The sequence below is a fragment of the Ischnura elegans genome, chromosome 9, assembly GCF_921293095.1.
Source record: "Ischnura elegans chromosome 9, ioIscEleg1.1, whole genome shotgun sequence".
Lineage (NCBI taxonomy): Eukaryota > Metazoa > Arthropoda > Insecta > Odonata > Coenagrionidae > Ischnura > Ischnura elegans.
This window is the reverse complement of record NC_060254.1, coordinates 97,951,756-97,976,842: the sequence shown is the minus strand read 5'-3', so window position 1 is coordinate 97,976,842 and position 25,087 is coordinate 97,951,756. Positions and strand designations below refer to the sequence as shown.

The 25,087-nt window shown below is 37.3% G+C and overlaps 2 protein-coding genes across 2 annotated transcripts in view; one reads left to right on the top strand and one right to left on the bottom strand.

Moving 5' to 3' along the window:
• LOC124166001 (DNA mismatch repair protein Msh2) overlaps positions 1 to 24,898 on the bottom strand; it is a 48,906-nt gene extending 24,008 nt beyond the window's left edge. The window contains exons 1-2 of the mRNA XM_046543577.1: positions 23,687 to 24,898; positions 23,531 to 23,580 (exon numbers count right to left, since the gene is read on the bottom strand). Coding sequence (XP_046399533.1) covers positions 23,531 to 23,580; positions 23,687 to 23,720 — 84 coding nt within the window. The 5' untranslated portion in view covers positions 23,721 to 24,898. The remainder of the gene's footprint in view (positions 1 to 23,530; positions 23,581 to 23,686) is intronic.
• Positions 3,553 to 18,731, top strand: LOC124166002 (kinesin-like protein KIF15). The gene is made up of 2 exons (XM_046543579.1): positions 3,553 to 3,685; positions 16,507 to 18,731. Exon 2 carries the CDS (start codon positions 16,519 to 16,521, stop codon positions 18,385 to 18,387), a length of 1,869 nt encoding a protein of 622 aa, XP_046399535.1. The 5' UTR covers positions 3,553 to 3,685; positions 16,507 to 16,518; the 3' UTR covers positions 18,388 to 18,731.
• Positions 24,899 to 25,087: the final 189 nt, after the last annotated feature.

The window sequence follows — 25,087 nt, the reverse complement described above, 5'->3', positions numbered from 1 at the left end:
TGGGTGAGTATGATAAATAAGTTCACTGCTAAGAACATTGCATATTTACGAAACAATTTATCACGAAGTATAACAAATTCCAACTCACCAAATCCTGAATAATTTACTGAAGTTCATAAAATACGCAGTGACCATGGATTGAAATAGGTGAGTATATAACACAGAGCTTTTTGGTTGGAGGAGATGTGGAAATGACTGTAACCGAAACGAATAGATAATGCTCCTCGACGGGTAGATTAAGTTCAGAGAGGGGAATTCCATAATTTGAGCGCTTCAACCGAGATGGAGTGAAACAGTATAGTTCATGGTGAGTAGGAATGTGAAGATTGTCAGGGGGAGAGCGCTAAGTTCTTTGTCAGACGCTCGTAGCAATTAAAAGGGTGTATTTATTCTTAGGAATATGTAAGAGGATGGAAAGCGGTAGATGAGGGAAAGCAAAGTAATATTCGCTTTATTTTAAAAACCGAAGCACATATTAAGACCTCAGAAATAATTCAAAAGTCGAAAAAAAGAAAGTAATTAAAAATACAAAGATATGTAGATATGTGTAAAACATGAAAAGTGGCTCTTGATCAATACAACCCTCATGCATATTACACACATACCATAGTATCGTCACAATTTACACATATGTTAATCAAATCAGGTTCCAACATAAATTTAACTTATCAGCCTCATGCTGCTTCGTATAATCGTATGTCCGGTAGAAATACACCACTTCGTCCCCCAGGGCCACCAAAAAATTTGCCGATTCATTACCTGCTTTACTATCTAAATAATTCTATGAAAAATCGGGGTATTTAGATGTGCCACTGGAAGATCTATTCCTGCCTCCCATGGAGTTTCTCACTTCTTTTACCCACTTATGCCATGCGATTTGAAGTTCCTCCGCAGAATTTGGAGGGGCACTTTCCGACCCAATGCCATTCAAACCTCTCTTTCCTTTGCATATTCCTCTTCGTACCACACGCATCTTCGTAGCTTCAAATTTAGGCAAACAATCCCCCAGCGTTCCCTGCTCAGCCGTTTTACTAAAGCCTTTAACTCCCTCACCTAGCTGTCACTTGATCTCTTCTCCTCGCCGTCTGTTTTTAAATTGTCAATCACCTCCGCTAATATGTCCCTTATTTTACGTTGACTCATATTGAACCCGATTCTTACAATTAATTTCCCGCTGATTTTTTACCTTAATTATTTGTCAATTCTATACCGTAAAAACTTAGGGGTCTTCTTCAGCAATGATCTGTTTCAGAAAGATCAATTTTTGTACGTTTCAAATAAAGTTAATACTACTCTTTATCAATTGAAACTCCTTAAAAATCTATAGTGTATCCATAGACGAAGTCAACCTGTCTCCTCAACAATTTTCCACTCTTTGACTACTGCCTGGTATTTCATGATCTTACACCAAAACTTAATCTGCTTTTGTAAATGAACTGAGTAGTATCTATCTGAAATGATTATTCTCTTAATTATAGAAGAAAAGAGATGATTTTTTTAAATAATCCCAGATTAGCATTGCAATCACCGGTTCGAATCCACGATTTTCTCCTGCAGCGGATAATACAACGAGAAGGCCCGAATTCTGAACCACCAAGTAATTTGAACAGAACTTTAGCCTAATTATAAGTACAGGTGCAATGACGATTTTGTGACCCGACGTACGGGCGCCGTGCTTCAATAAGTACCTAGCACTCACCTCCGGACATACCGTACCTGGAAGTGTCTGAAGGGCCGGGTCATGCGGAGGTATAGAATAAAAAAATCTTTTAAAACGTTAAATCGGACGTTCCGAAAATTTCACGAAATATTATGGAGCTTTGAAGGTGTTCGGGGCCTTGAAATTCCTTCAGTAAACTCAAGTTTTGATTCTTATTTTACATTTTTACATATTTTCATCAATGGGAGGGAAACAATCACAAACGGGACCCCCCCTGCAAACGCTTGTCTCCAGGTAGCAGTGATGCAGCGAGGGGGGGTTTTGGGGGATAAAACCTCCCCCACAGAGCTCAGAGAATTTTTTAAGTTTAATCCATTTTACTTCGTTGGATTGATATTACTAATAGCATAGTGTAAGTATTAATAAAATATCCCTCAGAAAGCCGTATAACTCGCCATTTTGAACCATTTATCTTAAAATTCCGCAATTTATTAATCTCGCACCTACCGCTTATCCTGGTGGGTATTCCATACCCCCACACACCCCGGTATTAGTTGCACCTAAACGCCCCCTCCAGCCTTAATTCCTAGCTGCGCCCCTGCCAGGTAGACCTTGTGCACACTAGAGGGCGGGGATATAACTTAAAACTTCCTACAGCTGGATCAAAACCCAGGCCCCCCCCGGCAGCGAAGCTAGTACAACATCCGTACACTAACCTGACGACTCACATAACTTTAAATTGATTTCACAAAGGATAACCAACACAAGAGAATAAAGTGACAAGAAAATTCACTAAAAACGGTGTTTTTTAAACCTTAATGCAATCAAAGCCATACAAATTGCATATGTTTCTTACCATGTGTTAGAATTACGGGTGTCTGTACCACTGTAACGTCAGACAATTATTTTTTCGGATACGATAGTTCCCGGAAAATACGAGACCGTAGACGACCCTGATCTCCATTTCAAAACAAAACAGAAACAACTAATTTAGCATACATTATAACTTAGCAGCAAAATTTTCCTTGCCAAAACCAACATGCATAATTTGAGGATGGTAATAAGAGAAAAGTTCAAAAGCAGAAAAAACGCCTCACAAAGACAGAGGAAACGGGTTAAGCAATCATTTCCCTGATAACCATTTCCTGCTCTGCTATAGGAAAACAATCTCTCTTGCCTACGTCCTCTGGTTCTCTGAAAACGTGCGATAACATAACTTTGGGACCCATCCCTAACGAAATTGAATTAAGCCTTGGAGATGATTACACCATGGGTGTTCTTGTCAGATATTTTTCTTGCTAAGGAAAAAAGTCTCATTAGTCAGAAAACAGCCTTCACCTAATAAGGCCTGGAGTTAACATAATGTAATAAAGACTTCATCTAAAATTTTAATAAAATGTATAATATCTAGGCATATATAATCAGTTACAATTGAAGTAACACATTTTTGAATAACACATATTGATTAATTTCTTACAAATTTTATGTAAACTCCAAATAAACATAGGAAAAAGATTTCTCGCAAAGGTTGAACTAATATTTATTCGCAGTAGATTCTATACTTCAAATCCTTTCGTGGGATTGAGAGTAGTAAAAACTCAACCAAGTTATTATGTTTGATAAATAAAACACTAAGACATAAGAACGATCAGCAAAAGAACTGAAATAAATATTGACTACGAACAAATCATTTACCTACATTGATTCGCAACGAGTGCAGTCTAAAGAATAGAAGGAGGAAAGCCCATTGCACCAAATGGTTCAGGAGTTCATTTCCATTTCAAGCAGATAACAAGAGCGATGATGCAAAAAGAAATGAATGGGAAAAAATAAGCTACTATCTCACAGGATGTGGCAACTGCATGGTTTGGCTGACTTTCCAAGCTTACAAAATGAGGCTGGGTGGTGTGAGGAAGAAAGGACACTTCTCTGGATGACACTGTGACAGACCATTTCAGAGTGAAAAATCTTCCCCTTTGGATTGAGCGAGGGAAACTTCCAAATAGCCCCGATCAGAGTACCTGAGTAAGTAAGACTATAATATATCGCTATTGAAAAAATTCCTTCCACACTCCAAAAAAATTAGAAAAGGCTACCAACAGTCTGCAAAGACGTTCAATGGGATATGCTCCATTACGGTGGTTCTTATTTTTTCAAGTTTTCGTATTTCTTATGGGACGCCCCCCCAGTTTTGTTCCATTTGTTCAGAAAATAAATCGTGGAAATTAATTTTTGCCCTCGGACACCGATAAAAATGCGGCGCATCGCATTTAAAGTTTTGAAATTTTGATACTTTTCGGACATAACTGAAGATGATATCACTCTAGGATTATTCTACCACTTTTCGGCATTTTACAACGACTCGCAAGACATGTGTAGCGAATCACCTCAAATATCTTTCATTTCTGCCCTTTCTGGCTCATCGCGCCAATTGAGTGAGTGCGCGCCACCGCAGGCAGACGTTTTTCGTGGCACGTGGGTTGCATACGCTCAATATTTGAAGATCATTCTCACCAATCGTAAAACCATAAAATTCTTTAGATACCCCTTAAACTTCGTCACTATAATCTCGAATGCTATATCTATTTATCACTGTTTACTGCCAAAATGGGCTGGTAGTGGGGCTTATTGACTTTTTTCACCATAGGTGCTTATATCTAAATTCAGCCTGAATTTTTGCAAAATCTTTAACTTTGGGGCCCGGGCAGGGGTGATTAATAATATCCGATTTTGAGAAATTACGGATCTGAGCTCCTGATGTAAGTTGGCAACTTTCACGCGTTGGAGAAATTTGATCCTGAAAGAGGTCATTTTTCGGCCCATCCAAGGGCATAAGGGCCTGCGACGGGCGGATACTATTTTGCCTATGGACGGTCTGCTCCATCCCTATAGGTCATTCAATTCATCCCTATATCCCTATTCAATAGGACCTGCAGAAGCGATCAATTGGAAATGCCAAAACATCATTGCAATAAACAGGAGCTCCACTTATAGTGGAACTCTTGCTTGAATGCAGGTTTACCCACAGCAATTTTTTCTCTTTAAAACCTACTTAGCCAACGCAGTGGTGAATTTACCAATTATCAATTATCCAATTATATTCTCCTGGGAATTTTGACATGGTTAAATTTCTTGTGAGTTAATTTTTTATAGTACGGTTTATGTTATATACTAAGGTAATGGGTCAAAACCAGAATTTTGTAGGCAATTATTATAACCTGCTCGAGATATTTAAAATCACAGGAGAGCCATGATGATCAAGGAGATAAATTTTGATCCTATGTAGAATTTCCATGATTTCTGGAAACTATTGCATCTGCTGGATAGCAATTTCTGCAATAAATATGCCGATATATTTTTAATACTACTTTAGTTTGGAGATATTTACTTTCTGACTGCCACTGAGCACACATCACTCGTGATCTGTATTTTTTTGTGAATGAACATATTTTTGCTTAATTTTAAAATGAACTCGTTCCTGGCACTCACAATCTCAACCTCTGTACGAGATGTGTTCAGAAAATTATGGGAATTTTGAAATTTCCCTGGTTTGAAGTTTGGAGAGTCCGATTGTTAAATTTATTTATTATGTTTGAATACATACCCCTGAATTATGATACAATTTTCAGCTGTATTCATGGTTTACTTTGACTGTGGCAGCCGCTAAGGTTAGACGTATTTTTTAGGAGCTAGACGATTTTCGGCTCTCACTTCATTGTTTATTCGTGAATTTTTTGCCAACAAAGAATACTCTAACGACGCCCCTGCCTCCATATTCGCCAGACATGGCTCCACGTGACTCCTTCCTATTTCCAAAATTAAAGAGATCCGTAGAGGACCTCCGTTGCAAAAGCTTAGATGACAATAAAAGAAGTCGCTGACAAAGCTAAAGGCTATCCCAAAGATCGAGTTTGAAAATTGTTACGAGGATTTTAAGAAGGTATGGCGCAAGAGCATAATATCTAATGGAGACTATCTTGAAGGCGACAACATTAATGTAGACGAATAAAGAAAAACATTTTTTTTTTTCAAAAAACTAAAATTCCTGAAATTTTCTGAACATACCTTATTATTAAGTAAAGTTAAAATTAATTCGGAATAATTCATACATTGAATGTGATACATTTCTAACCTACCACATGAACAGTGGTTAAATTCACAATAATTGACATGGAAATAAATTCTCAAGGACAGGGAATCAAACCGAAGACCTTAAGCTTTGCCGGCCATTGAGAAAACCACTACGTTTTCCAAAGTCCTAGATTCGAATGGCACTTTTCCATTGTTGATGTGCGTGGTCGATATACTGGACACCTAGTCATTATTTATGGAATAAAATGAGGCACTTAATTTCTTCATGCCATAAGTATGCACTTGAGCAATTTAGGGCCAATGCATTAGTACTGCTCCACAGATCAGTGCTGCGATATTTACCACCTTGATATAATATCATCTTAATATTTTTACGGTATATGGATAGGATTGTATTATTCTTCCATAAGAACAAATTCTAGGACATGTGCTTTATCTAATAACAATCATTATGTCTGTAATGACCACAGGTATGTACGATCATTTCAATATAATTGGACAACATTTAAAAACCCCCCTTCCCAGGCAGGACTTGAACCCACGACCATTGGTTTGGCTGATAAGGACTTCACCCTGCCAACACAGAGGCCAGAATATTTTTTTTAGCAGAATTAGTAACCATAGTGGAAGAGTGCCACAAACCACCTCAATAGGCAGGTGGCAGGGGGAGTTAGGACACCAGCCGTTAGCAAATAAAAAGGAAATACTTCAAAGAAGTTCCACCTAGCATTAATTAGCCTTATATTATGCTGGCAGAAAACAACTCCCACATCTATCTGTTAGGTAAAATCTCTCTCTTAATTTATCATTTCCGACAGACCTAGAAATACGCTGGGGTTCTAATATGATTTTCTCCATGCCACTCCTAAAGTTACGTATTCTCAACCGTTCAAGCAATCTAAGCCTAGGGCACAGCTTCCGAGTTTCTAATGGCCCAAAGACTAATTCGTTTAATATCTGTGTAACGCTTTCTGTATGCCCATATAGCCTGAGTGGTCAGCAATGCAACAAAGAAAGCTCTGGCCCATATCAGTGCAGGATGACGTCACAGAAGGAGAGAGGGTGATATAGGGTGGAAATGTGACAGAGGGGCCTGTTCTCACCCTAACATGAACGTCACTCACTCCATCAGTGTCAACCCTAAGGTTGATTTGGATAAGTGAGGATACATCTTGGCCCAGACTAAGCCACAGGCATCTGATGTCACATACTAAGGGAAGGGATTCAGTTCCTTTAATTCCAAGTCATTCCTCTGGGCTACTTCATACTTCTGGGAACTTTATCTGAAGGAACCCGAAGGATTTTTCTGGGCACTGAACCTCAGACCTTTCATTTAGAAATCCATTGCTCTACCCATTGAGCACAATGCACCCCAACACCAGTATGTTAAGTTGACTAAATTTTGTCATTCCAACCCATGAGGATGACTACTTTTGAGGCTATCATTCTAAATTTTTTTTTTTAAAGTTCAAACTAAAATTTCCAATAACTTCCTCTTCTTTTAAATATGCAGTTATTGGAATAGATGAACTGCTTTCAGCAAGAAAAAATATTCCTAAGAAAACCCTAGACAACATTTATCCATTTTGTACGTGTACTTGAATACTCTTACAGACTGCAAGTTCAAACTGTGGTGGTGAGGAAGGGATAGAAGGATAGACACAGAAGAAAGGGGAGGGTGGGAGGGACATTGTTCAGTACCACACCCTCTACTTGCACAGTACTCGCACGGTTTTGAATGATACAATATATATATTGCAATGAGTTAGTTCACACAGTCTCGGGCGTGACTTCAGGGAATCGATGAAATGTAAAAAAACTAGGTGATTCCACATAAATTTAATACTGTACGATCAAGTTTGTGTGGAACGCCACCCGGCATTGCTCGGGAAGGATAATACCCAGAGAAGTAGGAAATTAGACATTGTAGTCATATAGCATGATTTTTAGGTGCAGTAGCAAAAAAGGTTCGGTGACGGTATATACAACCCCGACACAACCTCCCCCTAATGCATCAAAATTGAAGTACCTACTAAGGCGGTGAGTGCACGACATTGAATGGAAAAACGATTTCCGTATACTACACATGGGATCAGCTTTCACCCCACTCCTTCATGTGTTTCCGTACGTGCCTATACCAAAATTGTCATGTGAACGATTGCCCCAGGAAAAAGGTTTGCACCGATAGGATTAATATATAGTAGCATCCTTACAGTTGTGCTTTCCGTTGGAACGTGCCAAGCGGTGAACTTTACTGGCGGGATGCACAACCACAGAAGCTGTACATCAAGTAAATGAGACAGTGATGCTAAGTACGTGTCTGATGCAACAGAAAGAAGCACTACGGGCTTTGGAAGCATAAAATACACTTATGTGCCAACTTTGGTCGCAATCCGTGCAGCCGTATGGAAATGTATAGCAGACTAACAAACAGACATCCTCTTTTATATACATAGATTAATGTTAGTAGAGTATTCAATTATGTGGAATTACCAAGTTTATTTAACATTTCATTAGATGTTTTGAGTTATTTAACATTCAATTATTCCTCATGCACATAAATTGCCACGGGAAAAATTTCCCCAGGACCAGGAATCCCACCACGGACTTTTGGCTTTCTGCATCACTCCACAGAACACAATAATATGTACTCAAGTTCCTTTACCCTTGGACGCACAAAAGGTGTCGAAATATCAACTTTCAGTTTTCACCTTAAAACTATATAAGCGCTGATATTAAATCATACAATTCACTCTCTAACCTATGCAGCTGCACATCACAATGTTACAGTAGGAAAGACAACCCTACAATATCTAGATATCCTACAATAGGGTGGTTTCCTTTTTTTTTTAACTGTCTAAATTGAAAGATTATTACTCCTGGAGTACTTTTTTCATGCTTTTAGGTTTTTAAGTGATGATATGTATTTTTCGCAATTAAATAAAAAGTGGAAATTTTCAAGCACACGAAAATGCGACGGCTAAGCATGAATGCTGGGAAAAGCCCGTATGATGTCATTCTAGTTCCAGCTGCCGCGGCCACTCTACTGAGGCCACCTTGGTGCGAGGCTATGAGCGCCAATACGATGCCAGCTGCTAGCAGGTAGCAGAGTAGGTACCCTGCTAGCAGGTGGCGCTTGGCTTAAATAAGGATTATTAATACCCTATCAAACGGAAGAAACTTTCCGACCATAGGCAATTTTAATAGGTGATTATTAAGGCATGTTTTCCTGAGCTCTGTGCCTCATGCATGCATTGGTAATCTCAGACAAAATGTAAAACTCCTATCTACTCGTATAGAAACTAGGTCCCTGTGGCATCACATGGAGTGGCATCGCATGTGTGCCAATCCGGCCTTTTTCAAATGAGGTTAAAATTGACCATTAACATTCGTCTAAGCTGGGATTTCTAAGACCAAATAATTTGTATATTATGAATACAGGCATCCCCCGAGTTACGTATGTCTCGACTTACGTAAATCCGTACTTACGTAAGCGATAACCGTATTTCAAATGATTACGTTAATTTTCGAATGCGAGCGCGAAGAAGTAGATATTCGCTCGTACAACCTATGGTAGAAAAAATATCGAATAGTTATAGAGTTTTTTACGTGCTAAAAATAACAAAGTGACCCATTTTTGTCATTCCTCGACGGAATTTTCATTAATTTCTGTGTAAAAATCGCTTATAAATCCCAAGTCAGCAATCAACGTGAAAATTTGCAGTTCTAGCGATGGATGTGGTGGCGTATGTGGTTGCGCTCATTTCTTTACGATACAACTTGTTATACAGCAATCTCTGAAGCGCCAACGCAAAGGTTCGACTTACGTAAATTTCGACTTACGCATAGTCTGCCGGAACGCATCTCTTACGTAACTCGGGGGATGCCTGTACACTAATATTGGGTAATGAATCGCAATTAATGCCTTTTGTTTTCTTTGGTGGGGGAAACTACCTTATTCCAGTGGGCTCTACTTCCTGGAAATAGGATATGCAGGAATGATAAAAGTAAGATAATGGGCACCTCCATTTCTTTTTACAATGAACAACATTAGCGGCAGCAAAGCACCTATTTTTCAACATCAGACGACAGCTGCATTCACTCTTTAATGGGCACCACGTGTTCCTCCAAATCATGCAGTACCCAATGCAAATACACACGTTGAAATGGAAGACTGAAAAAAATCACATCCATGGGGTTAAGCTAACACTAATTAACTTTTGTGCTTTCATCAAACTCACTTCCTTCTCCCACTGAGTGACTTAAACTCACCAATAGGCAGAAATAGCTTTCTCCTGGATTATTTTAGTTTGGCACTGATTAAAAATATCTGATTATTGCACCTTATACAGTGGGTGCCATCCATCTCCCTCGTCCCAAAGAAAATAGGAAAAAATACATTTGTTAAGCACCTCGCAGGACTCCATTATTTAAAAATCTAACCAACATTTAGTTCAAATGACAAATTTCCTCAACAGTTAACAAATGAGCAGGGCATGTCTGCCAAAAAAACTTAAAATTTCGTAAGTGCACAGGCATATATCACTATTTGAGCTGATGAATGTACCTACATTGAGACTCTTAAATCTTTTTCCACTCTTTCTTACTCTGCTATGTCCTTTTTATATTCTAATGTGATGATTCATGTAAAGATAGATAAGTATAGTACATGTACCTACTTATTCTATATCATGAAGCTAATTTGTAAGATGACTACTGTCAGCTCTGAATCTGGTGGACTTTGGTTAATATACTAACAACTAAATAATTAATTATGACACAGAAAAACTTAATCAAAAGACCCTTGCTTAATGCTGCTTTTTGTATTAAATTTGATTACCTCACATTTTATATTTCATTGAAGGGAGAATGATAGATCAAGGGAGCAATCTTTTCACCATTCAACATCGTAAACAGTCATCTATCCTAAGATTGGTTTGACGCTCAATTCTTCTGCCGGATAAATTTTGAACTCCAACGTGATTCTTCAGCTTTACATCCTTAATCGCATATGTACTAGATCGCAAATGATATTTTCACTTCTTTCTTATGTATAATACGAGTTGAAATAAAAGTCATCAGGGGTGGTTCGGAGACCCTAGGCTGGGGCTCATGATGTGACCCACCTTAATGAGGGATGCGAGTGTCCTCTTCCTGAAACTTTTCGGAAATTGCAAGCCCAAAAATAGACTTTGACGCTATTTTTAACTCTTAAAAACTAGATAAAAGTTAATATAAAATTTCATACAAATTTTTTGTTCTTCAGCAATTTCGTAAGAAAAAATACTATGAAAAGTGAGAAATTAACAATTTAATAAATTTAATAATAATAATGTATTATGGTTCTATTGGCTATTCTGAGAATTTGTTCCTTGAAACTGCACTGAAATCTTAAAAAAAACCTCTAACAATAACCTTTTCGAATAGCCCTTTTAAAAAAGCATCAGGTTCTATTTTATCTTCAGACACTTTTTTTTTATTTGTTTATATTATCTTTTCACACAGAGTATATTCTAAATAAAGCAACTAATGAAAACTTAGAATTTTATAGTTGAAAAATAACTTTAGTTCAAGTAATCTGAGTTCTTTTATTACGCCTTTTATGCACGAGTCACGACAGACACGAGCGTTGTGAGGGTCCCCTAAGCACAGGGCCCCAAGCGATTGCCGACCAGCCGACCTGACCAGACCGCCCCTGCTAGTCACTATGGAGCAGTTCAGGGAAGAGTTCACATAATTTTTCGTTTCACTCAACCAAAGTGCATTGAGCAGATCTAAACTAGCAATGAAGCATAAGTGGATCACAAATGAAAAGCTCTAAGAAACTAGAAGGAGCTGAATAAAATAATTGTCTCAGGTTTTACTTGGTGGAATTTTTCAATCATTTCATGATAAAAGAGCAAGAAAAATTTGTTATTGTCTACATTCAAATCAAACTTACACCAACATAGGTTTCAACGGATGACCTTGAGGATGAAGATTACTCACAAAACCTACTTCGAAGAAATTTTGATTTAAGCATGGAGACCTACATAAGTTTGCATGTTCTTCTAACATCATAAAAGAAACTGTTTCAGATTTGGTTCAGATGTAGAATAGTTTCATTCCCACCAATCTTAAATAGGTCACATTTTTTACCTTCCGGGGTTATTCCAGTTCACATATGCATTTTATTCATTTCCAGTGAAGCCTACGAGATGTGTTTTCAGTTGTACACACAAGCATGCCAATCATTCCGCTAATTAGAGATATACCTATCCCAAATACTTAATTTAACTTGAATTTGACAATACATATTTTTCTAGGTAATTTTTTTAACCTTTTCTTCTCAGCAGAAATTGTTATGTATTGAGGAATGGATAAGAATCTTTAATGATATGCAATGAATAATTGAGCAGTTTCACAGTACCCCTCTGTACACCAGTCAATTTGGTTCAGGATTGATAAATTGAATTAAACATGTACTATTGTTTTGTTAAGAAAGTCAAAGCACTGCAAACTTCTAGGTGTCAAAGAAAACTCATCCCACTAAAAAGAATGCTTTCTCAGTTTAATATATCATATATCTAAACAAAAAATGTTTCCATACTGTGGAAGACATTTTTCTCAGAGGGAACTAAAACAGAATGAGACAACAGCTCAGTGAGAGGAAGGGGTGAGTGGAATGAACACGTAAAGGTGAGGCGGAGGGGAAGGAGGTCGCTCCCTTGGTTTTTCAAGCAACAAAGCTATGAACGAGGGAGTCAAGGGACAAACACGTCCAATCTGGCAATTTCATGACATTGTTGCTTTCAAGGCAAAGCAGGGCGAGCTATGTCATTCACACAGTTTGAGTTTCCAGTCCATCTCATCTTGTTTGAGTGCGGTCATGCTACGCTTGTTTCTCTGAGAATAGCGCTTTTTGGACAGTGTTGAATATTGTTCTAACCTTGTTAGAAACTAACAAACTAGTCTGAAGTCAATTAATTAGAGTTTAAAAAAAGTTACATACTGTCACAAATGCATCATGTTTGTATCTCATGCACGTAATCCAATTGCAGAAAGTTATTGTCAGACACTTTTGAGCTCAATAGGTAACTCACTTAGCCCTTGGCATCCAGAAACGGGGAGAATTGAAGCAGGTAAACTGAAAAAAGTTAGTTGGTGAGATGGGGAGGGATGAAATATGTTTCCATTGTTCTAATGTAACCTAATACTTTCCTTCAAAGCCTTTATTTATGTCCTGTGTGGTCTTCGGGAGGAGAAAATCATCCCATGCATAGGCTGAGGGCTGATGGAGGGGGTTGGAGGTTTTTTGAAAATCTGCAATGCAGTTTCTATTGACACAGTTACTATACTAAGGCACTGAGCTTCCCCTGATGGTTGTTCAATCTTTTGGGAAGATGCACACCATTTGCATCTTATTTTGCCTTAAAATTTTCCACAGCTGAAATTCTGTAGCATAACCCCTGCAAGAGCTTTCAAACAAAATGGTACATGAGTAGCACAAGCATCACAGTGCATTGGTGCATGTGAAGAGAGAATCAGAACTCCTTCGACTCCCTCTTGTTGGACGATGCATTCCTTGAATCATTAATTTTAAATTTTGGAGCCAGATTCAATTTCTTCAGCAAATTTGGATCATATCTGGTGAAGTGCATTATCTATGGATATTTGGATCCAACATACCTGATTCCACCATCCCTAGTCCTAATGGAGGTACTCTTCTGCTCTTTGTTCTATTCTTCTATATAATCCCTGTCAATAACTTGAGAAATGTGTTGTCATACTTATGGTCCTAAAATTTTCAAAGTTCTCTGCTCTTTTTCTATTGGGAGTGAAGATACTTCTCTGTAAGTCCTTTGATGACTCACCTTTCCATCACATTTTGATTATGAATTTGTACAGCTGGTTCAAGGTCTTTTCTCAAGCATTTTGAATTATCCTGGCTGGAATGCCATCAATTCTAGATACTTTTTTGTCTGTAGGCCTCTTACTGGTGTGTCGGATACTGATCTTAAAATAGGGGCTCCCTTTTCATATTTATCAGCTTCCCTTTCATTCTCAATAGCTTTTGTTCTATGACTTTCTCCATTGAAAAACTGTTCCTTATCTCTTTCATCATTAAGTCTTCATTTCCAGTCATCAGTTCTTTATTTTTGCCCTTTTAAGTCATTATGGCCAATTCCTTGAAGTGATTCCTCATCATCCTATTGGTATCTTCTACTTTTTCGTGTACAAGATTATTTGTTACCCCTTCACAAATATTCTTTATTTAAATTTCTCGAGTCATCCCTGCGTTAAGAAAAATTTTGTATCTTAACCTCTTGCAAATATTCTGTCCATCCACACTTTTCACATTATAATTTTCTTCTTTATTCAATGGGATCTAAGACTTACTTTGTGATGTCTGTAGTCCACTTCTAAGGTTCTTCCAAACCTTTTCCACTGATTCCTCATCCATATTCTCTCATATTTAGTTCTCCAGTGCCTATTGAACTACCAGTAGAAGTTTGCCCCTATATTCCAACTTGCTGATTGTTTTTCAGTTTTCTTCAACTTTTTTATACTTCTGGTGGCATTTCATCATAATCAAGTTATGATCATTGTCAATGTTCTGCCATGGGGTAGATTCTGCAATCCTTCACCATGTCCCTAAATCTTTGCTTCATGAGAATTTAGTCAATTTGTAATCTTCTTCGGTATCCTGCCATTTTCCACATGCATCTTCTTCGCATGGGATATTTTAATAATGTGTTCACAACCACTAGCCTCTGTCCTGAGTTGAATTCAAGCAGCCTTTCTCCTCTTCAATTTTGGTTCCACAATCCATATTTTCCTGTAATGTATTCCTACATCTCGACCTTCCCTGATGCAGGCATTCCAGTCACCTATAAAGATAAGTTTCTTCAACTCTTACCTGCTTGATTACTTCCATGCTATCTAGAAACACATCCTCTGCTTCATCTTCATAATATTACGAAAGCAAGCAAGCTTGCACTGCTACAGTAACTAATGATTTGGTTTCTATCTTAACTGCTGCTATCCTTTCATGAAACCGCAGGTAGTTTTCCACATCCATCTTGGCACTCTTTTTGAGCATTTTCTCCACACCAGAATTCCAATTCAACAATCCTCTCAAAAAATAGTACAACATTCCAGTAGGGTGCTCTACTGTTTCTCTTCCATCCACCTTTATAGCTCCTAATGAATCGTCTCAGGCTTAACTTCAAGGGAGTTAGAGGCATTCATTCATGCATTAAATACCTTCAGCCCTAACCAATGAAGATTACCTATTGAATTATATAATCTCCATTGACTTAACTAAAACCATTCACACTAGGCTTCCAGAGCTCTTTTCTTAGGAGCAATTACACTTTTTTTTCAAAACATTTAAAAAAATACAGATATAATCTCCTTTCTCCAAAAAAATAAGATGAGTTCAAACCTTTCACCACCAATGATACTTGCAAAGTAGGTGATGACACAAAACATACACAAAGAATTAAATTTTCTAACTTATCACGATTGGCAATGTAAAACCTTGATAACTTCCTGTAAATGATAAAATAATACATTTCAATTTCCATGTGTCTTTACTGCTATAGGCATAGCTATAGAATGAAAACTTCCTGAATAGTATTAGATGACTCATTTTTCTTCCCATGTTATTTCCCAGTTAAGTTTTGTGTATCAATCCCTCTTAACAGGTTGTACATATTTGGTTGTTTATTACAAATATATTGATGTCTCAAACGTAGGTTACCATCACAATAACTTTAGGGCATACAGAGTTAGCTTTTGCCAACATTTTCCTGTAGGCATCTGAAATATAAAATTTTTGCATAAGACTAAACATTGAGGCAAATTTTTTACATTTTGATACAGCCAAATGTACATATGGGTCTGCCCCAAATACTAAGGTAATGACCTGGGTTAATGAGTTATTCCTCACGATAAAGAGTGGTCAAGCAGAAGTGATGAATCCTCTTGAACAGTTAGTAAATGAACAAGATTAAGTATACAGTAAACTCCCGATTATCCGGGCTAATGATAGAGAGGGACAGCACAAATAATCGGAAAACACTGATTACTCAAACCTTCACTTAAATGTCTTGTAATGTTCATAATTTATGTAAAGAAAACAATATGTTATTATTTATGCAATGATTCTGTTATTTTAGAGTGCTTCCCGAACTCAATGAGAGCTTTCTATACTAGTTTGGAATCTTTTTAGTGGTGATAACATGGTTGTACTCATATTATTAATGCTCAATGTAAGGCTTGGTTTCGAAAACCACACATCCGTGGCTGTGTGACCACGTATACCGAAAAGTGGTTTGCGCGAATGCTTCAAAACCACTGCTCAACGTCGGAAATTAGGTACACTGCCAGGCTCCATGCCACGTAGTCATGTCTTGCACTAGTTGCCCGGGTTGCAACTGCTGCAGGCCGTGTATCCGTGATCACGGAGCACGGTTGTGCACTGCGAAGCTTGGAAAACAGAAACGCGGTGCTCCCGTGAATGCAGCTATCGCGCGATCGCTTCCGCTTTACGAAGGTGAATCCAACGGAAATAATAAGCCCGGTGTATCCTAGCATTAATGCAGTAATTCTAATGATTTTGCGTCCGATTTTATTTTTTTTAATAAAGATCGCGGAAAAAATTGAGCGAGAGTGAAAATCATGCATGGATAATCCGCAACCGGAAAACCGGGAGTCTGCTGTACATGTGAATACGAATTACATAAATTTCTTTCAATCTATATTTCCAGGAACATTAAACAATGATGGGCCTGCATCTGCCAGTGCTTCTTTTGGGGATACTGGCTGGGACACAAGGTGCACCGTACCACCAAGGGTTTGACCATTACGACCAGCTAGCAGCCTTGGGCGACGAGACCGAGCAATTCCAACAAAATCAAGAGCATGAGGATATTCTTGGTAATTTACAGCAGCAATATCAATCAGAAGATCTACAGCAATTCCAGCAAAACCCTTTCCTTGAGGAGCACTTGCCAGCCCACTTAGAAGACTTCAGTCAGCATGCACAAAGACTTGAACAGAACCATGCGAATGATGACTATGTGCAACAACCACAAGCTTTGAATATAGAACGGTTTCCAGAACCCCACGGGCAACTGAGAGAAGCCATTCCTGAAGAAGACTACAGTCAGCATGCACAAAGATACGAACAAAACCACCAAAATGATGACTATGTACAACAACCGCAAACTTTGAATATAGAACGGTTCCCAGAACCCCATGGGCAACTGAGAGAAGCCATTCCTGACGAGGACGACACTCAGCAATTTCAGCCAATAGAGTTTAATCAATATCAGCAAGGACCAATTCCTGAACTTCCCCAATCTGGCCGCCTTGAAATCGGACATGATGATGTTCAAGAACCTCAAGGTCATGAAACAAACCTAAGGGAGTTTGAGCAGCAATCGCAATCCGAAGATCTCTCCCAATACACTCAGCAACAGGACCAGGTAGGAAGGCTAATGGATGAATTGAATCAGGTTCAAGACCATGACAGGTTTATCGATGACACCCAACAGCAATCTCAAGTCGAAGACTTGACACAGTTTCAGCAAGGTAAAATTACCGATGAACACCAGTCAGGACGGCTTGAAGATTTAAGTCATGATGTTGACGTGGTACAGCAGACTCAGGAAAAACAAATAGCAGATATTGCAGATTACCCTGAAGAGATAGGCCAAATTCGTGTCCATGAAGACGATGCCCAACAGACAAGAGATCATGACAGTTTCATCGATGACTCCCACCAGCAATCTCAGGTGGAGGACTTGAGCCAATTTCAGCAGGGAAGAATAACGAGTGAACAGCAGTCGGGTCGTCTCGAAGATTTGGCGCATGATGCCGATATGCTACAGCAGACTCAAGAAAAACAAATAGGAGATCTGTCAGAATATCCGGAACAGATAGGCCAAATTCGTGTCCACGAAGATGATACCCAACAGACTCAAGATCATGACAGTTTCATTGACGATTCTCACCAACAATCTCAGGTAGAGGATTTGAGCCAATTTCAGCAAGGAAGAATCGAACAGCAGATAGGCAGACTGGAGGATTTGGGAGAACATGCTGACACCCAACAGCAGAATGAGGAAAAACTAATTGAAGAATTGAACCATGAAGATGGACAACAAAGGCAAGACGTGTACGCAGAGAACTATGCTGACCTTCATGGAGGAATGCAACAAGAGACGCAAAATGAAGACCTCAGTGCCTTTTCAATGGGTCAATTCCGTGTCGAACCAAATGTGAAACCTCTTGAGGTATCCCAACTACGGCATGAGCAAAATGAATTGAGCTTTAACGTACCCGATTTTGCAGCTAAAGTTGAATCTGAGGATGTTGGAAGGTCTTCCCATGACAATGAGGATGAATATCCCACAACCGTTCATGAAGAAATTCACCAACAAGCACCTGTTCATCCCTTGCATAGTGAACTGGATAACTTAGATAATGAAAAGCATTTTCCATCAAAACCAGGCTTTTGGAAGAGACTGGGTTCCAAAATAGAGTCAGTATACGATAAGGTGGGTGCTAAAATAGAATCAGCATATGAAAAAGCCAAAGAAAAAGGCAGGCATGCAATTCACAGAATTCAGGAAAATTTGGGATAAATCATTATACATCAACACATTTTGGAACGATTCCCGAGTTGGCATTAATTAGCCAAGGTGGCACAGTGATATACAATTTTAAGCATAGAGGGCTAAACCAGCGTGTGGAAAAAACATTCAGCTGAATTTCAATTGTTCTATAAACAAACTCCACACTTCTATGTAAAAAATATATTCAGCATTGCTAAAGGCAATTATTATAATTTGTATAAGCAACAAAATAATGAAGACTGCACCTCATTGTACAATATTATAAAGAACAAAACTATCTAATTGACTCATTCACCAATTTCATTTTACTGCCAACTATGGTAGCACTAAAATAATAAAGAGTCGCCTACTTATCAAGCTATTTTCAGCTAAATTAGATCAACAGCTTAAACCCTTTTCACAGATATGTTGTTGACATCGCGAAACACTGCCAAGTGGGTCACCACTCCTCAGCCACCCATTTTCCTTGCAATGACCTCACTTAGGGCATAGTTATTAACACTCTTGTACATGATTTTCTCTCTCCATAAGTTCTTATCCCTAAACAAGTTGATGAACTAACATGCCAATGACCTAACCAAATCATGAGAAATATTTTTTCTTCAATATATCTTATCATTTCCATACAACTAATTCTTTAAACAAATTGTGATTTAGGCCCTGAATGAATGGCTTCATTTTAACAAAGCACATCAATGATAAGTATCTTTTCAACAATTACAATAAGCTAGTCCAAAATTTTAAAAGGAAACATTAATTTATATGTGATTATTGTATCTTATAGATTTCGTAAAATATTCAAAGGCAAGAAAAATACAAATCAAATGCCAAAAGAAAATATTTTGATGCCGGAGAAATGTAAGATTCATTATAATACTTTTCCTTCATATTTTATTTTATTTCACTATTTCCTTCATTTATTGGCCCAATATGTATAATTATAGTAATAACAATCATAATTACGGAATATGTTCTTCTTTGCCCTACCAAATGAAACCTTGGATATAATAACTATCATATACGTACTAGTAGAGCCCAAAAAAAAATTTAAGTAGAATTTTTTACAATATCACAAGTTCAAAAAACCAAAGAAACTTCAGTATAATCACATAAAATTTAACGAGCATTTAAACCTGCCAAATTACTTTTTTTTAATCAGTCTCAATTGTGTGGAGTGTGGATTTATCATACTGTTTTGGAGATTCTAAAGCTGATAAACAGAGAAAAGCCTGTCATTCATGGAAAACCAACTCCAGGCTACTGTAATGTTCATAGCAATGAAGGAAATAATCTTTCACTTCTATGCAGCAAAATTGGATGTCGTGTGAATATTTTCATGACATATGTATTACTAGAGATTGAAAGGGATTAAATGTATAAGCCTTACAATAGAATAATTGTCAGTCATGGTTTACTAAGTTGAGAGAAAATGAGAAAATTTCAATTTAAAACCAAACCTAATCCAAAACTCAGCAATACTCTTTTTACTCAGAGTCATTCCTTCCCAGCTGCTCACTGACTCCTCCATGAGAATAACTACTAACATAACTGGAAAGAATAATGAAATGAATGAAGGCCAGTGGCTATGGAAATCCATTCAAAATGTATTTTGTCTGGATAATTCTTCAGTACTTTCTCAACTTACGGACTTCAAAAGGACATCAACACCATGCTGCCATCACTAACATCATCGGTGGTGGTATGACAACCAATTTTATTAGGAGGTGTCAGTAGCACACACAGCACATCTTCTAGATATCTAGAACATGTCTACAATGTCTTGGATATCTTAAATATCTATTAGTTGTCTAGAAAATGTCTACAATGTCATGGATATTTCAAATATCTACTGGATGTCTAGAAAATTTCTTTTTTGAGCAGAGACTCTTCTTGTATACTTCCACTGAAACTAGCCAAAAACACCTGGATCTTGAAAAAAATGTAACTGCTATGAATTTTTAATGGATGGAAAGATAAAGTCATTGTATGCACGTGCACTAAAAAAGCAAAGGCAACTCTTCTGGCAAGTGTTTATAAAAGTGATTTTAAGTTACCATAGCTTGTTATAAATATCTACTAGAAGCCTAGAATATGTCTATTCTATGAAACTATGGCTATTGCTTAGTCTTAAAAAATGCCAGAATTTTATATACTGGAAGTAATTTAACAAAAAGGTTATTTCAAGAGAGATACATATTGCAAAAAAAATATACTTGTAATGAAAGAGCAGACATTGACAATTTAATCAAAATTTATTATTAACTAATTAATCAAAATTGATAGGTAACTACGAACTGTCTCAGCTTATTTACCATCAATAAACAAATCCAATTCAGTGGAATAAAAGGTAAGTTAAAATTCTAGTCTCTTCTTTATACTTAATTTACAACTAATTTTTTTTACTATCGTAACAAGCATTGCCATAAACTTTTATGTATTACAGTTAGGTAGGTACTCATATTTATTCATATTCATTTTTCGGATGAAAGTGTTAAAATACGTTGGCAAAAACTTGCACTAAAAATTCTTCAAGACCTATACTGCAAGACACTGAATCAACATTCATTGATAATGTTGCATACTCCTTTGAGAATGCTAACAGAAAATTGTTATCAGCTTTGGAAACTTCAAATATGGAATCAGAGTAGGAAGCCCAAATTAGAAAGAAGCAAAAGCCAGAGAGTAAAATTAAAGAGCCAGAGAAAAATTAATACTTTTTTTAAGAGTAGGTTATTTTTCTCCCAATAAGAAAAATATAAAAACCCTAAATATATATGCAATCCCTGTTATCTTTGGAACATACCAAGCAATGTAATAGGTCGTTGTAGGTCTCTTCTACGGAGCATGTATGGAGAATAAGTGATACATTCTGATGGACAGCACAGACACATACAGAATGGGTTCAAGAAGAGCCTGCCAACAGACACCATTTAGGTCGCAACAGACAGAATTTTGAAAATCCTATTTTTACAATGGGTATTCAAGCTGCATACAGCTCATTTAGGTTACTTGGTAGTAACCTTTTTTGCATTTGGACATTTTTGGACACACTCACCTTATCTTCCATTCCCGACATAAGGCGGGAATACTCATCATTTTGGTAAAATAAATGAACTAAGTCCACTGTAGTTTGTTCTATGTTTTTGCCCTCCTTTGCATCTTGGATGACTAAGATGCCTTTGACACTATGAAGTTCTCTAGCTTGCCAAATTCACTGACATTAAATTCTGTGGCTACTTTTTCCTACTCCATGAAGTCAGAGCTAGTGTTAGTGGCTGAATTATCTCTCGCAGATGGCCTGCTGTCACCAGTTTTTCTTTTAGTAACTCAACTAACACATCCATATCGCTCGCTTTATCAAAAACTTCTGTATCATGTTCTGGAAGGAAATCTTCAACATCTTTAAATCTTCATCTTCTTTTATTCATTCTTCTGCTCTACTCAGGTCTGGGAATGCTGATTCCAACTGTTCACTTTCCACAACTGATCACGTCTCGCCGCACCGCCGCCTCGACAATGGACAGATGATGCCAACGCTTCATATACTGGTTTTCTTCAATGCTATCTTCTTGCATGAGAGCTGCCTTAATCTTCTGTGCTATCCGCCATTGCATTCCGCCATATATTTGCGCATGCTTTGTTCTGGTTTCTTCGTCATGTTAAGCATTTGCTTCGTTACGGTCAAACACTTTGTCAGTGTGAATGAAGTGTGTATTCTCTTCAATATATCCCAACCTCCTTTAGCCAACTTATATTCTCCAATATCTTCAATATACTCCATACATACATGATTCCAGATATAACTCAGAGCTTTTCTATTTAGTCTCTTTTGATCCACATTTAGGTCATCTTCTTCTTCTGCATCAAACCCGGGGTCCAAATCATTCCAGCAATTTTCCTCAACTAATTCTGATTGCGTTAACTAGACTACGAATAATAATTACTCCCATCAAGTTTAGGCATTCCGCTGATTGCACCTTCTCACAATTCTTCAGCCATATCCTTGTTCAGTCCCACGTTAGTCCTAGCATCAGTAGGGTTCAGCCAATAGATGGTTACTTTTGATCACTTCAGATGATCTCAACTCGGCAACTCTAGATTTCGTATTCTGGACCCATGACCTATTGGTTATTTGGTATGGTTCTTCAATAAAAATCTTCTTATACTTTAAATACTTTTCCTTTATTGCTACTTCTTTAAATAACATTACACACTCAATTCTAACTTCAATGTACATAAGTAGATATGATGACTTGGAAAAAACAATGCGTACCCATGCGTACTGCAGTTACCAAAATAAATAATGAAATATAATTTTTGAATCTTAATTGGTTCTCCAATTAAGTGGACATTCGGATATCTACAAAATGTCTAGAAGATATTTTCTAGATATAAGCTGAAGACGTTCTAAATATTTTGTACACATCTAGTATATATTTCGTGCTATGTGGGAAGAGCCTTGTGGAATAAACAAAGCTGTGCCTTAATCTCGAATCCTTAAAAAAAAAATATGAGAAATCCACCCTTTTTTGGGATCAATAACCCAAATTTTTGACAAGAAAGAATGGATTGTCTGAAAATTTTCTAACATTAAAGGTGTTGGGCTATTTTATTCAGCATTACCATTAGAAAATCTATTGACTTGATAGAGTTCTGATTACCCCAGGTAAGTAATCATCATTATTACATATAACCAATTTTTCGATGTTAAATTGCTTAACTTCAATGACAAATAGTTTCTTTAAGAATTTTATAATACCTCAGAATATAATTTTGATATTTATCCAAATATCTCATACTAAATACTATTAAACTGTATATTTTCACCCTACACTGGCGAACTAAGATATGAACTTTTCATCTGGCAGTATTTCTGGCCCATAGAAGTTTATGTTAAGAAAAAAAAATAGTTTTGCTCAAACTTTGATACGCTGTTGAAAAAAAAATACTCGGAAAATTCATCTAGTTTTCTTCCTTTGCAAACAGACAATACAATAATGCTTCATCAAAATCTGAGAAGGTAGGGTATCAAAATGTAATTCTTTTGGATGAAATGAAATACAATAGCTCAATGTTTTACATACTTCGCTGGATTGTCAACTACTACAACTACATGCATCAACATTGAGCATAACAAAATTTTAATAATTACCTCAGGAAGTGACTTGTAGAACTTGACAAATCCGTCAGCTTGACGTGAATCTTGGAGGAAAAGACAAAATATCGTTAATAACATGTGCCGACTACTTCAAATATCAACCTTTACGTAGATCGCGCCTCATTACGCAAAGAAAAAAATAACACTCACCGAGGGATAACTCATGGCTATTTTGTGATGTCATTTTCAGGATGTACGCTTATTAGAAACAAAAACTGATCCGCATATCAACGATTACAAGTGTAATGGATAACCAACTGCGAGAACCAAAACGCGATACCGCGGTACCCGCGAAATCCGAAGTAAATGAATAACGAATATATTTCGCTAATTTCCGTTCCCTTGTTTGGATATATGCTGCATTGACAAATTTCCTTCAAACAAACTGCATCTTGTTGCACCAAGGGAACCATGATATCAAGAAATCCATAAATTATGAGGAAAATCTAAAGAAGAAGGAACATGTTGCACGTGTTTTACGGGATAGAAAGGTGGGCGCGGCGAGGTAGGAGAATGGCGGGAAATCCAACATTTTTTTCCAAATGGACAAATTTTTGAATGCGATTTTAGGAATCATTGCAGTTTCTTCATTGATTTTAGCTTCATCCGTCAATGGGAACATACAGAGCCATTGTATAATGTAAAAACAGCTATGTCATAGGACAATTTTATAAATGTTTATGCTCAAATGCTGAAGTGTCTAAAATAGTTATCGGTCATGCTCTCGGATGGGGCAATAATATTACATGATATCTATATCTAAAGTTATCTAACTAAATTTTACATTTATTTAATCACGATTTGCTCATTTTTTTCGCTCAAACTGCTGCGTCGACAAAGATTACCAATGCAACAGTTGAAGAGGTTTATTGGTTTATTTGCAGAATTCTAATTAACGATGCAATTAAATTTAAGTTATTGCATTCAAATTCGCACAAAGATCGAAGTTAGAATATGCACGCCCATTTTAGAAGGAATTTCCTAACAACCTGCAGTTCTGCTATTTGAAGCAAATGTTGTTAATGATCTTTTTTAAATCAACGGCGATCAATGTATATAAGCATGCGATGTTGAGATATAAACCTTAGTGCAAGCTCAGACTTATCTCCATTATTATTACCATCGGATCAGAATAAACTTAAAAACTATATCAAATTCGGCCTGTGCAAAATTGATTATTCATTTCAAGCGCTTGTTTTGTTGATGTTCATCAACAAGTCCGGCAACACTGTCGCAATTCCCGCAATTCCATTCATAAGTTATGAAAATGGCGACCCGGTCTTGCAGGAGTACTGCGACCTAATGAGGGAAGGATAATGTGAGTGCTAGTTCTCTACAAACGTTTTCATTCGTCCTCCTCATGGATTTGCGGTCCAGGAAGGAGATTTTCTTCTTCCATAACACATTAACTTGCTTACCTCTCGGTTTGGTTGGACAAGTGACCACTATAGATTTGAGGAATGAAGCATCTGTGACAGGATTAATAGAACGGGTTGACGGGTATGTTTTGCGCGTAGTAGATACGTGATGAGCTCTGAGTTAGAAAACATT

Coding starts and splice junctions, on each gene's coding strand:
- LOC124166002 (XM_046543579.1), top strand. CDS start 16,519: ATGATGGGCCTGCATCTGCCAGTGCTTCTTTTGGGGATACTGGCTGGG.